At 33.6% G+C, this 12675-nt stretch overlaps 2 protein-coding genes across 3 annotated transcripts; both read left to right on the forward strand.

The window, feature by feature from the left end:
* The first annotated feature begins 2141 nt into the window (after positions 1-2141).
* On the forward strand, positions 2142-5537 carry LOC120089909. 2 transcript variants are annotated; one of them, XM_039047349.1, is made up of 5 exons: positions 2142-2460; positions 4610-4765; positions 4908-4995; positions 5126-5192; positions 5273-5537. In XM_039047349.1, the coding sequence occupies exons 2-5, from the start codon at positions 4642-4644 to the stop codon at positions 5324-5326; spliced, it is 333 nt and encodes a 110-aa protein (XP_038903277.1). In that variant the 5' UTR covers positions 2142-2460; positions 4610-4641; the 3' UTR covers positions 5327-5537. The 2 variants fall into 2 exon arrangements, with proteins under 2 accessions (XP_038903277.1, XP_038903278.1); XM_039047350.1 differs by lacking the exon at positions 2142-2460 and adding an exon at positions 2509-2653.
* Positions 5538-6442: 905 nt separating this feature from the next.
* LOC120091721 (FAD synthase) lies at positions 6443-12086 on the forward strand. The gene is made up of 17 exons (XM_039049834.1): positions 6443-6782; positions 7009-7114; positions 7728-7773; positions 7854-8011; positions 8103-8220; positions 8364-8446; positions 8639-8698; positions 8844-9092; positions 9610-9706; positions 9954-10004; positions 10099-10179; positions 10351-10422; positions 10491-10553; positions 10719-10871; positions 11281-11338; positions 11425-11477; positions 11571-12086. The coding sequence occupies exons 2-17, from the start codon at positions 7014-7016 to the stop codon at positions 11664-11666; spliced, it is 1539 nt and encodes a 512-aa protein (XP_038905762.1). The 5' UTR covers positions 6443-6782; positions 7009-7013; the 3' UTR covers positions 11667-12086.
* The last annotated feature ends 589 nt before the right edge of the window (positions 12087-12675 follow it).

The raw sequence follows: 12675 nt of genomic DNA on the forward strand, positions 1-12675 counted from the left end.
AATCACATAAAATAACTCTTTCAAGAAGAAGATGAAAAAGAAGAAAATTGAAGTTTAGAGAGAGAATAACAATGGTGACTTTGAGTTATGAAGGATTGAAAAAATGGCGTAAAATTGTTCTTGGAATTTAGGGAAGAATATGGATTTAAATGAAGAGGAAAAATTACTGGAATCCACATTCAATTTGGACCATTGGATCTTGAAAAAGAAAAATCAATGGTGGAAATTTTAAATTAAACTAGTCATTAGACACAAATATAATATATATATCTTAAGTCATTTTCTTTTAAAACCAACAAAAAGTAAAAGTTCATCCTGTGTTTAACTAGCCATTAGACACAAACATAAAATAATAATAAATTGATTTTTATTTTTTTTAAAATTCAACAAAAAGCAAAAACTCACTATGTGTCCAAAATTAGGTTAGATACAAATATAAAATAATATTAAATCAATTTTCCTTTTAAATTTATTTTCTTTTTAAAACCAATCAAAGAGTCAAAAGATCACCATGTGTCACTCCTCCTCCAGTACTCCAAGTGACACATTTTAATTGGTCCACTTTTATGACAAAAATTATACCATGTCATCCGTTCGAGTTTTTTATTTAAGATTGTTTCGGATCGGTCATATCTTTTTCGTTTGAGGTCCAATTTAGGCAATTTAAATAGCATTAGAATCGTTGTTCCGAACTCTGTACAATGAACACTTTAAAACACTCAAATTGTTAATAAATAAAAACACATTTGTTATCATCAAAATATTAATTAATTAATTTATTAAAATTAATTAATTTGAAGTTAAAGGCAAAAAGCCAACACCATGCCTACTACCCAATTTGTTGTATTAAAAAATAGTAAAGTTGTCAGAAATAAAACATTTTAAGTTTTCACATCACGAAACTAGCACCTTTTTGAAAACTTGTTCAAATAACTTTTATTGGATCATCTCGGGCGAGATTGACCACTAAGATTTAGTTAAAAAAAATTATTTTTTTCTAACTTATAGATTGTTTTGGCCCTTTTGAATTTTTTTCCAAAATATCATGTGATCTTTCTAAATCTTATACCAAATCTTATATATTTACAAATTTTCTTCAAATTCAATTATGTTTACCAAATATTATATCAAAATCTTACGTATTTTAATCTTTAGCCAAATTTCTAATTTCCAAATCAATATATACCAATTATCTAAATGAATTTTTTTAAATGGGTCTCAGATGATTGAGTTTGAATTTTAAATGTTTGGAAAGATTTTTTTAAAAAAATAAAAAATGGAAAATATATAAAATATCGGCATGAATCTTGGTTAGATTAACTCCGACAATAAATTATTGGGTAGATTAATATTGAGATTTTATATATTTTTATATCTTACCTTTTTTATTTTGTAAAATTTAACATTTTCGAAAATTTAAAAATCAAAATGCAATCATCTATTTGAAAATTTTAATTAGTAAATTCATTTGGAAATTTATATAATAATGTAAACAGAAATTGGCCTAAAATTATATAAGAATTGAATATAATATTAGACAAAGATAACCGAATTTAGAGTAAATTTGAAAATGTATAAGATTTGGTATAAAATTTGAATAGATTATCTACTATTTGGAAAAAAAAAAAACTAAAATCTTACCGTTTAATCTCTTCTAGATGTTCCAAGCCAAAACAATTTATAAGTTAGAAAAAGTTAATTTTTCAATTAAATTTCGATAGTCTCCGATATCCACCGATAAAAACTAGTTTAACCACTCATAAAAAAAAAAGAGTAGGGTAGTTGTGAAAGATAGAAAGTTGGGATGATATTATATTAACGAAAATATAAGCTGAAATTGTGATACAATCAATAAGGGAGAAGAATTTACTTAGGAAATGAAACGAAAACAGAGAAAAAGGGAAATTTGATGATGACCTCCAGGAAGATCCGAAAGGCTCCATTATTGGTTCCATAAAATCTTAAATGAAGATCGTACGATCTGTACCAGTCCCCGGCATTACCAAACTTCATAAATTTGGATTCATAATTGAATGGCGATGGGGTAACATTTTGAACGGTCTACAGAAAGATGATAATCCGTATCCCCAAGAAAAATACAAAAGTGAAATGCCATTAAAGCAAGAGACCCAAAATGTAGGATTCCCAAATCCACCGCACCCCAGACTCTGTTCTTTCTTCTTCATTTGTTGGGACCCCAGATGGGGTTTCGACAGTAACCTTCAACCACACATCGCTAGTCACTTGGCAGCATTTCAGCCGTTGGATCAAAGGAAACTGTCAGTATTCTTCGCCGTTTAGTGCAGAAGAATCCACTTTCTTTCCCCCTTTTCTGTAGTGAATGCTGAAAAGGGGGGGCTGTTTCTTCTCTTCTTCGGTAATTTTCCTAAGGATCAACCCCAATCTCAACGCTTCACTACAGGAGGATTCACTGTTTACTCCTTTTTTCAGGGTCAAAAGGTACTGAGACTGACTACCCTCTGCCCTACTTGTTCTAATTCTTGTGCCATTTCTGTTTATGTGAAGGTTTCTGGGACCTTTTTGCGTTTCACTTTCGAAAATGGATGTGGGTTTTCTGTAATGAGCTGATCTGAATCATAGTTTCTTTTCTTATGGTGATTGTTTCTCTGATGATTTGTAGTTCTGAAATGCGGTAAGCCATGGATTTGTGAGTTTATTGACAAACGTGAATAGTTGATTCTAATTCTGAGAATTGAGCATGATATTTCATTGATGAATCTTTAATTTATATGTCTTAAATGTGGATTTCTTCATATGGTTAGGTGTTATTTTGTGTAATGAAGAGAGTGGATATTAAGCTAGAGCAGTAGAGAGTGCACTATTTTCAGTGGGATGGAGTGGAATATCCTTAGGGACAAGGTTCACTTCCTTGACATTTTGAACTTTCTAGGATTAGTTCGAAGAGTGAGTGATTCGCTTTCAGTTTTGAACTAGGTTCGGCTAGATTAGGGATTTCGAGTAGTCTGAGGGGGGAACCCTGTGGCGGTGTTGGAGGAACAAACTTGATGTGACTAAGGAGTTGGCCGGATGAGCTCAGCAAGAAAAAACTCTTTTATGTTTCAGTAATTACCATATTTCTCCGGAATAAGTAGAGTTGTATGTCATGCAGGAAACTAGAGAACAAAATAAAAAATCTATTTTCTTTTCTGCTGGCTTTAAAGTCTAAAAGACGATGACTGCACACAAGTAAGAGGGTCAAAATTGTTTTGGAGAAGTTAATGAAATATCATAACTTTATTGGCTGAAGTTCCCAACTAGGCAAATCGGAAGGTCGAAGCACAGGTCTCGCACTTTGGTTCATGTTGAGCAAGGCAATGCCGCTGAAATATGTTCCCTTTCTGCTTTGATGTAATTTGTGTTGGCATAGACTTTCAATATTTTCATACTTCTTTTAACTAATAAAACACTTTCTGAATTCTTCCATGACATCTAGCTAGATACACATCAAAATGTGTTGTAAGAAGCACTGAAGTGTTTATGGAGTAAACATTTGATTAGTGTCTGATGTCTACTAGAACACTACTTTACCTAGTTATTTATTTATTTTTATGAGAAACATGAACCTTTATTTCATTGATGCTTCGAATTACCAAAAAGAAAAAAAGGGCAAAAGGAGGCCTTATGTATTACAGAAGACATTCCCAATGCATAACGAGGGATGTAAGACTACAATCACATAAGCATGTAGAGAATTTACAACAAGAGATAGCGAGAAAAATCAGATGTTAAAAAAAGGAGTCAAAATCCACAGCCTTATGTTAAAAACTACTTTACTTGTAAACTAACTCCAAAAGTTATGTGGAACACAATCTTAGTTGCTCATTGTATCTAGACACTTGAGTGCCTTTTCTTTTCATTTTCTTACCCACATCACCAAACGTTGGTGGTTGTTTCTTGTTATAAGTTAATGCAACAAAAAGACCAGAAAATAAATAATAATGAAACTATGCTTGGCTTCTTAGCTCTTTCTTCTTTTTGAGCATATATCCCTTATTTTTTTCAGCAGTGAGAATATATTTGCTATTATAGAATCTTTGCAACTAACAACCTTCATGGTTTTAAAATAGACAAAGTGTTATATTATAACAGTGTCTTCCCAAAGTATATTGTTAAAAAATTTATGCATTCATACAATTTTGTTGCAAGGGTTTTAAAACACGTCTTCTTATTAGAATTCAAGCTCAGTTATGCATATGTAATATTTGATTGGTAATTATAGAAACAGCAAAATAGTTGATTGGAATTAGTGAGCACGAGATAAAGGTTTGTGTGATCTTGTATAGTATGAGATGGGCAAGGTGTTAAAATCAACAATATTTCTCTTCAATAGGGTGGATATTTATAATTATACATTACGTTATATGGTCAAGTATTATAAAATTATCTACGTTTTGCTCTTTATTAGATTATTAATGCGGATATTGTAAAAGGTGAATGTGTATTGTATATAAAATATCGACAATTCATAAGGATTACATCAAATGATCTCAAACTTCAATCCAAAACCATACTCTTGTCTCAATTTTTTTTTCTCTATCCCCCATAAATTCTCTTAAAGGGACTGTTTATGTTTATCTCATGTGTACAGGTCACAGTTTTTCAAGGCAATGGTTGTTCATTATGGAGAAAATGGAAATCAATGGTAGAAATCCTAATTTGAATGGAGATGGGAACCATTCTTCAGGTGATTCAAAGGTTGCCTTAAATGGCAAGTCTAACGAGACGCCTATGTTCATCAACCACGGTAAGTCTCCTTTGCTCAAACCATCGATTGTCAAGATATAATGTTCAATATCAACACACCATAGTCTTTGGTGACATCTCCATTGGATTTACGAGCAAAGTATCCTCGTAAATATCGTGTTGGTGCATCCTTTTCTATACAGCGGAGATAGCTTGGCATGAAAGAAGAAGGGAATGGGTAGGTGACCATTCTGAAAATGTGCAACGAGCACCTATGGAACCAATCTTGAGGTATTCATTTAGCTTCAGGCATTCCCTGTACTTGGTTATTGAAGAAGGCTTTGTCCACAAGATGGTTATTTTCAAATTTCAATTGATGTATCGATTTGTTTAGTCCTTGACGACGTGTTTCATGTTGTAGTTGGACAACAACTTATGCAGATCTTCTTTTAACTGCAGAGCCTTTTCAGCAGCCTATTCCTTTAGCTGTAAGGTTTCTTTGTTCATCCTCACCTTTTCCTTTTGTTTATTTTTACTTTATAAAGCTTCTCTATATTGGATTCTGCAGGAAATGGTGGACTTCTTGGTTGATATCTGGCATGAAGACGGCCTCTATGATTAGGCATTCTCATATAATCTATCAGAATTGCTTTTTTCTTCTTTCTTTGCCCCTTTTTTCCAAGGCTTCTATTCATTTTTGCTATTATCATTGAACAGATTTGATGATCAGAATAGATGGTTCTCTTTTACTCTATACTGATTTGTAACTAACAAAGTGGGGATTTCTAATTCACGAGTCTTAAATGCTATTTGTCATTGATTTAACTTGTTAATATAAAATTTATCTATGGCTATAAAATAATACCTCTCTTTACGTTTTCACTCATAAATTTTTGAGTTCGAACATTGAATTGAATAATAATAATAATAATAATAATAATAATAATAATAAAAATAAAAATAAAAGCATGGAGTACTGCATTTTTAATTACTAGTAAATAAAAGCACACACTTAGTTATAATAATAAAACAAGAAAGTGGAAAAATTCGTGCATGTATTTTTGTTATTTCTATTGCATCTAATTAATAAGTATTTTCACACAAATTTTTTTGAGCTCTATAGCAAGGATAAAAATATCCGTAGATATGTTGATATATCTGCTGACATATCTGCAAATAAAGGGTTAAATATTGATATTAAGTATCTACAGATATTTTCAACATATTTTATATCTTAAAACATAAAAAATATCATCTATTTAGTCTGACATGAATATGATTACTGATAACAATATCCACAACTTAGTTTTGGAGTAAAAATAACTTAATTATTGATTCAAATAAATTTTTAAAAATTTCACGACTTACATAAATATCCGTTAATGATATTTTATCGATATATCTGTTGATATATCGGTAACGATATCAAAATCGATATTTACCATAGTTTCACATCTTCATTTCTTTTTTCTAGCAATCCTTGCCATAGATTCAAACCTACATCTACAAATTTAAAATAATGTTGTAAAAGTTCATTTTACAATATGGAAGATTTTTAAATTGATTTAATTGTGATGTTCTACTTAACTTTTGGGCTTTCTGGTGGGCCGAACCAAATCAAATCCGAAATTGAGCCCACATAAAATGGGCCGTGGACGACATCTAGAAGAACACAAAAAGGGAAGGGGATTAATAAAAATAGAAAAAAGGCATTTTGTGTGTAAACTGTAAGGTGCGAGGAAGGAGAGGGCAGAGGGGATATTACCAGAGAGAGTATCCATTTTCATTACCATTACACGACGAATTGAATCAAATTTCAGTTTTCACTTTCAACTTTCAACGGCATGAGCCGTGCCCACTTCCCCTTCTTTCCATTTTCCCTTCCACGATTAGAGTAAGACCAAGACCCTCAACAAAACTTCCAATCAATTTCCACAGATAAACAATCTGTGGCATTCAAACGACCCGTCTTTGAGATCCTTTACCTCAATAAAGGGGGGTCCTTTTTCTCTTTTCTCCCCCTTCTCTTTGTTTTCCACTTTCCCCTCTCAATTGGCGCATCTTCTGTGTTGATTAAGGTGAGTTACTTCACTTTTACTTACGTATCTTAGCTGAATATAGCTTCTATACTTCAATTCATGAATACCCATTTTGCTTACTTGGTTTAAGAGAGGTTTCATATTCTTGGAAATGAGCGAATGCCCCATCTCCCCATCTTCTGGGTCGCAAAAAGTGTTTCAGACTTTGTTTGTATTTAGTTTTATTCAATTGAAAAAGTAATGTAAATTGAGTTTAATGTACCAGAGGGCATGGAAATCGATAAAGCAATCAGAGATTGTGACGATCGAAGACTCAAGACCAAGTACAATAACGCCATCTATGTTGTTAAGAGAGCTCTGGCTTTATATTCGTAAGTACTTCTTTGTCGATTTCTGGTGATTGTTTGGCGGGTTGTCCTTCTTGAGTTATTGTTGATTGGTTTTTTGCTCGTTGCCTCGAAACTTGTGGTTATAGAAAGGGAAAATTTTAAATCTTATGTTGACTTTAATTCGTAATGTACGAAGAACCTTTTTAATTGTTTGAATTTTTCCACTTTCACCGATGTAATTGTTGGTAGTTCTTGTATGGAAGTTATTAGTTGAACTTGGGAAAATGATTTGTTTGAAGGGATTCATTTAGTACATGTTGAATGCTAGTAAAGGAAAATGACAGATGGAACCCATTCAACTTATTTAGAATTTGCATCACTGGTAACTCTGGTTTCCCATGCATCTGCATCTTGTAAGTTCTTTTAACTTCAAAAAATTCCATACGTTAATGAAGTTAGTGAATTGGCATTGTGATTGCAAGTGTTCAGCATTTTACTGGTGACTAGATGTTGAATGGGATAGGTTAAAAAATCTCAATAATAAGCTAAGGAAATGAAAGATTGACATCTATGGTACCATTTCCTGAAACATAGAATTGCTATTTGCCTCAGTTTTTCCCATGTTATAACATATTGTAACTTGCATCATCAACAGCACTGAAGAGGTCGCATTCAGCTTCAATGGCGGAAAAGATTCAACTGTAAGTTTTGATGTTAGACCTTCTGTTCATTACGAGCCTCTTTTTTCTTCATTGATTCTCATGGCAAATTGATTGTGCAGGTTTTACTGCACATACTTCGAGCAGCATTTTTCCTGCATAAAGAGGAAGAAGGCTGTTCTGTTGATGGACTCAAGGAATTTCCTATTCGAACAATATATTTTGAGAGCCCATCTGCTTTTCCTGAAATTAACTCATTTACTTATGATATGGCAACTAAGTAAGAGAAACACCTTTGATTTCACTTCAGGGATTTAAATCTATAGCCTCACTTTTAGCTAACTGTTAATAAACTCATTCTTACATAACAGCTATGGCTTGCTAATGGATATCATCCGGACAGATTTCAAATCTGGCTTGGAGTCTTTATTGAAGAATAGACCTGTTAGAGCTATTTTCCTTGGTGTTCGCATTGGGGATCCAACTGCGGTATTGTTTGTGCTTTATCTCCATGAACTTCAACTTTTGTAGTAGGTTATTAATTTTGATCCATTTCTTTTCAAGTTCTTATAAAGTCAGTTGAAATGAAGATGCCTTGATTTGTCTACTCCCCTCCCCCTCAAAACAAACAGGTTGGCCAGGAACAATTTTCCCCCAGTTCACCTGGATGGCCACCATTTATGAGAGTGAACCCCATTTTGGATTGGTCGTACAGGTGTGGTCTGGTTCCACATGCTCCTCTATTTCTATTTTACCAGCTTAATTTTTCTTTAGTTAACTCCTCAATTTGAGATGAAAAATCAATGAGTACAATGGCCGTGACAGAATGTCCACTTTTTTACTTAATGTGACTTGGTTAATTTTCTCCTCATTCTCTTCTTCTTCTTCTTCTTCTTCTTCTTCCCAGAGATGTGTGGGCATTCATATTAACTTGCAAGGTCCAGTACTGCAGTCTTTATGATCAAGGGTAATGATACCAAGCAAACACAGAATGCTAGTTATTTATCTTGCTCTTGTAGCTGCAGGGTTGTGTTTGTTTGTGATGCCCTACTTCACTCGTTTCAAAGCTTTTCCTTGATACTTCAAGTTACTTATTTAGTTTTCTTTTGTAGATATACTTCAATTGGGAGTATACATGATACTCTTCCAAATGCGTTGTTATGCATTAGTAATTCCTCTGGAAGCAAGGAGAAATTTAGGCCCGCATACCTGCTTTCAGATGGAAGGTCAGAAAGAGCAGGGAGAGCAAAAAGGTTTTCACCTTCCGTACTAAATTCTATGAGTAATGGGACGAGCAATGTGGATTTGCAGAAACAGAGTATGCTCACTGCGTCAGTCATAGCTGTTGGAGATGAGATCCTGTAAGTTTCTCGTTTGCACCATGATTAGTTACTAAATGTCTCCATTCTTCCGAGTAAACTGTTTATTTTATTTTTAATACTAAAGGAAGTAAACCTTTGTTATAATGAATCTCAACCAATCTTCTAACCTTTCGCTCTTGCTTTTTGTTCCCACAATTTTGAACATCTTGTCCTCGTCGAACTGATCGCTTTTTGTGATATTCTGCCTTGTGATATCTATAAATATAAACTGCTCTGGATTGAATGAATGAAAACTTTACAATTCCATTTCCTCTAAAACTTCTTACTTCGTGTGATTTATGTGATCACCCTTGTGCTTGTATGATCATAAGTTTTATTCTCTGTCTTAAATTTGCATGCGCATGCTGCCATGTTGCAGTTGCAACAGTTGTATGGAATGTCATTGTTACTGCAAAAAAGAGTGAAGAAATAGAAAACAAAGTGCTGTTTGGTTTTGAATTTTATGGACTGTTATTGCTGAAGTCCTTCATTATCCTTTATCTGCCCCATAGCTCAGCTTCGGCACTGTTGAGGATCAATTGGGACTCTCACTGCGAAGAAAGGTGCACTCTATTGGTTGGTCTATATCACATACTTCCATGGTTCGGAATGATGTAAGTTAACTACGACAACAGACTTCTAGATCTTGGTTGAATCAGCTTACCTGTTTGAATTGTGTATAGTAACTTATTGTATGTAATAATTATATTGAAGACATCAGAAAATTAGTACCGGCTGTATTTCTTTAATGACGTTTAATGTAAATTTCGTGTATGTGTTAGACTTACACAAACTTTCTTTTTTAAGAAAGAGATGGACCTTTGTTAATCTTTCATCTTCTGTTCTTTCACCTTGTATCAGATAGATTCTGTTGCTGAAGAAGTAGAGTTAAGAAGGTCTGCCAATGAGATGGTAAACTACTCAACCTGCAAACAACTTTTCTTTTGGTTTTTGTTGTCATAAAATTATAAGAATCTAGACTCCTTTTACTTGCTGGCTATTGCAGGTGTTTATATATGGAGGAGTTGGCCCATTGTTTTCTGATGCAACTTTAGGGGGTATTGCAAAGGCATTTGGGGTTCGACTGGTGCGTTGTTTTATTTATTTGGCAATTTTGAATTGAGATAATTGAAAGAAATTCACAATATCATACTCTGAATGGAAGGAGAACTTTTTTCCTTTGTGTTTATCAACTGGCGTAAAAAAATTAAATCAGATTATTGGTCTTCATCACATGCTTGTATTTAAACTTCAATAGGCTCCTGATGAAGAATTTGAAGAATACCTGAGGCATCTTATAGGAGAGCATTGCACTGGTGACCGAAATGAGGTAATTCCGAACCAAACATAGATGTTTGGGTTTGGTTCTGTTGTGATAAACTTGTGTTTTCTTTTCAGATGGCTCAGCTGCCTGAAGGGATCACTGAATTATTGCATCACGAAAAGTTGCCCGTCCCATTGGTACGGTTAGGATGTGTGTGTGTGTGTGTGTTTTCCATTCCCCATGAATTGTAGAAGGGACGGTTTGCCTTTAATATGTTGAATGTCCTTGAATTTAAATCTATCTGACATAATTTCTGCAGTGATGTTTCTTCAAATCAGTAGCTAAAGATTTCTCTCTTGTAGATCAAGTGTCACAATGTGATAGTTTTTACTGCAACAAACATAGTGGAACTGGACTTGCAGTGGGATTGTTTGATTGAGTTAACAAGAACTGGTGACCTTTTCCCATTGTTGGAACCATATAAGTCGAAGCACTTAACCACAAAACTGTCAGATGTATGTGTGAGATTTTCCTTTCCTTTCCACGCAGCTGAATTTTTGGCATATTTGCGGATGAATTATTTCATTAAATCTTTCTATAACATCGATGTTCTGTGCCAAGTTGGCTACATAGCCACACTTTTAAGGGTTTGGACATGCTAGTAAACACTTAGGACACCTCTGGTAGACTGATGTGGGAAATGATCAAATGATTATGTACTTGAACTTGCAAATAATTAAATTTAAGGTACTAAAGATATATAAATGTTCTTCAGCTTGACTTTTAATATGCTGCTTGCATTCAGTTTATTCAACCAAAACACAGAGTTGGTATATTTGCCTTTCTCTCCAATCTGTTTACTGGTTCCATTAGTCTCCAACTCTCCATTTGTGTTTTTTTTTTTTTTTTTTGTATTAAATGCAGGTAGAAATTGCTCCATCTCTGGCCAAACTCTGTCTTGAATTCCCAGACATACAAATTGGTGAGTCTTTAAACTGGTTTAGTTTTCACAGTCTGACTATATATATTCTGCAATCTCTTCCCAACTATTTCATTTGCCTCGTTAAGGATGTTATCGAGAATCCAGATCTGGGCCGATTATTATAAGTTTCAAAGGCAAGGTACAAGTAGTCTCCCCCTTCCCATTAAACAATATCAAACCTATGAATGGAACCAAACGAGAAGGTTGTAACGTTTTGCTTGTTTGATCTCAGAATGAAGAAAGAAACCAGTTAGCTGCAGAAGCCTTGAGCAAGAAGTTCCAAACTGGGGCGTTCTCCGACATCAACTTGAATTTTCAAGAAACCTGAAGGCTAAAATTTAGAAAGTTGCAAGCAAACAGCAGGCATTACCAATATCACACAGGAAACCCGAAGCTTTGATAAAGATGTAAAGATGTAGGTGGAATGAGGGTGCAACTAGGATTTGTTAAACTGAGAAGGAAGGAGAGAAGATTAACAAATAGCTCTTGTTCATAACCGTGCTAAGCCATGGAAGACGAGGAAGGAAACTATCAAATTTACTGCTATTGACATACATTATATAATAAAAATGGTCGGTCATTGTTGTTTTCTGGGTAGGAAGGAATGTATAACAGCCCAATGTTGGAGTATCAAAAACCTTATAATTTTGGATTTTTTCTGTAGTTGTGCACCAGATCATTCTCAAACTTACAAAATAATGAAACCAAGAAGCTCAAGATGGGTTAGATAAAAGGTTTGGAATTTCAATGACTGATCATCATTAAACAAAAAAATTTACTCAGAAAACTTCCCTACTGACCTCTTCCTTACTTTCATTTATTATTATTTTTTCTTTCAAAAGTGTGTTCAAATGCAAGTCAGGGCTGGAGGTTTTTGCAGCATCCTTTTGGAATGTTCCAAAAAATCTATGTTGCAACTTTTTCTGTTTAATTAGAACTCATCTGTTTGCTGTGTTTTGTTTTTGTTATTGGTTTTCTTACAACATTTAATTTTCTTTTATAACTATAATTTTCTTTATTCTGCTAAAAGGAAGTTATTTAACTGTGACAACTTTTAGGTGGCCCAACCTGCCTAAAGCTCTGACACTTTTAGCCAAATACAAACTCTGAGTCATTGGGAGAAGAGAAGTTAATGTGGGAAAGAACCAACTTTTGATGGTTGAGAATGGATGATCAATATTTTTTGTTTGGGGGAGATCTTAACTAGGGATCTATATATAACTTTTGTCAACTTGATAAACTATTAGATTTATTAATAATTTAAAATTGAATTAGGCGGTTTGAAATGACACATATTTGTTTCCCAAAAATTCTTTTTCTTTTAAACATTTTTTAAA

This window comes from Benincasa hispida, chromosome 11, assembly GCF_009727055.1.
Source record: "Benincasa hispida cultivar B227 chromosome 11, ASM972705v1, whole genome shotgun sequence".
Lineage (NCBI taxonomy): Eukaryota > Viridiplantae > Streptophyta > Magnoliopsida > Cucurbitales > Cucurbitaceae > Benincasa > Benincasa hispida.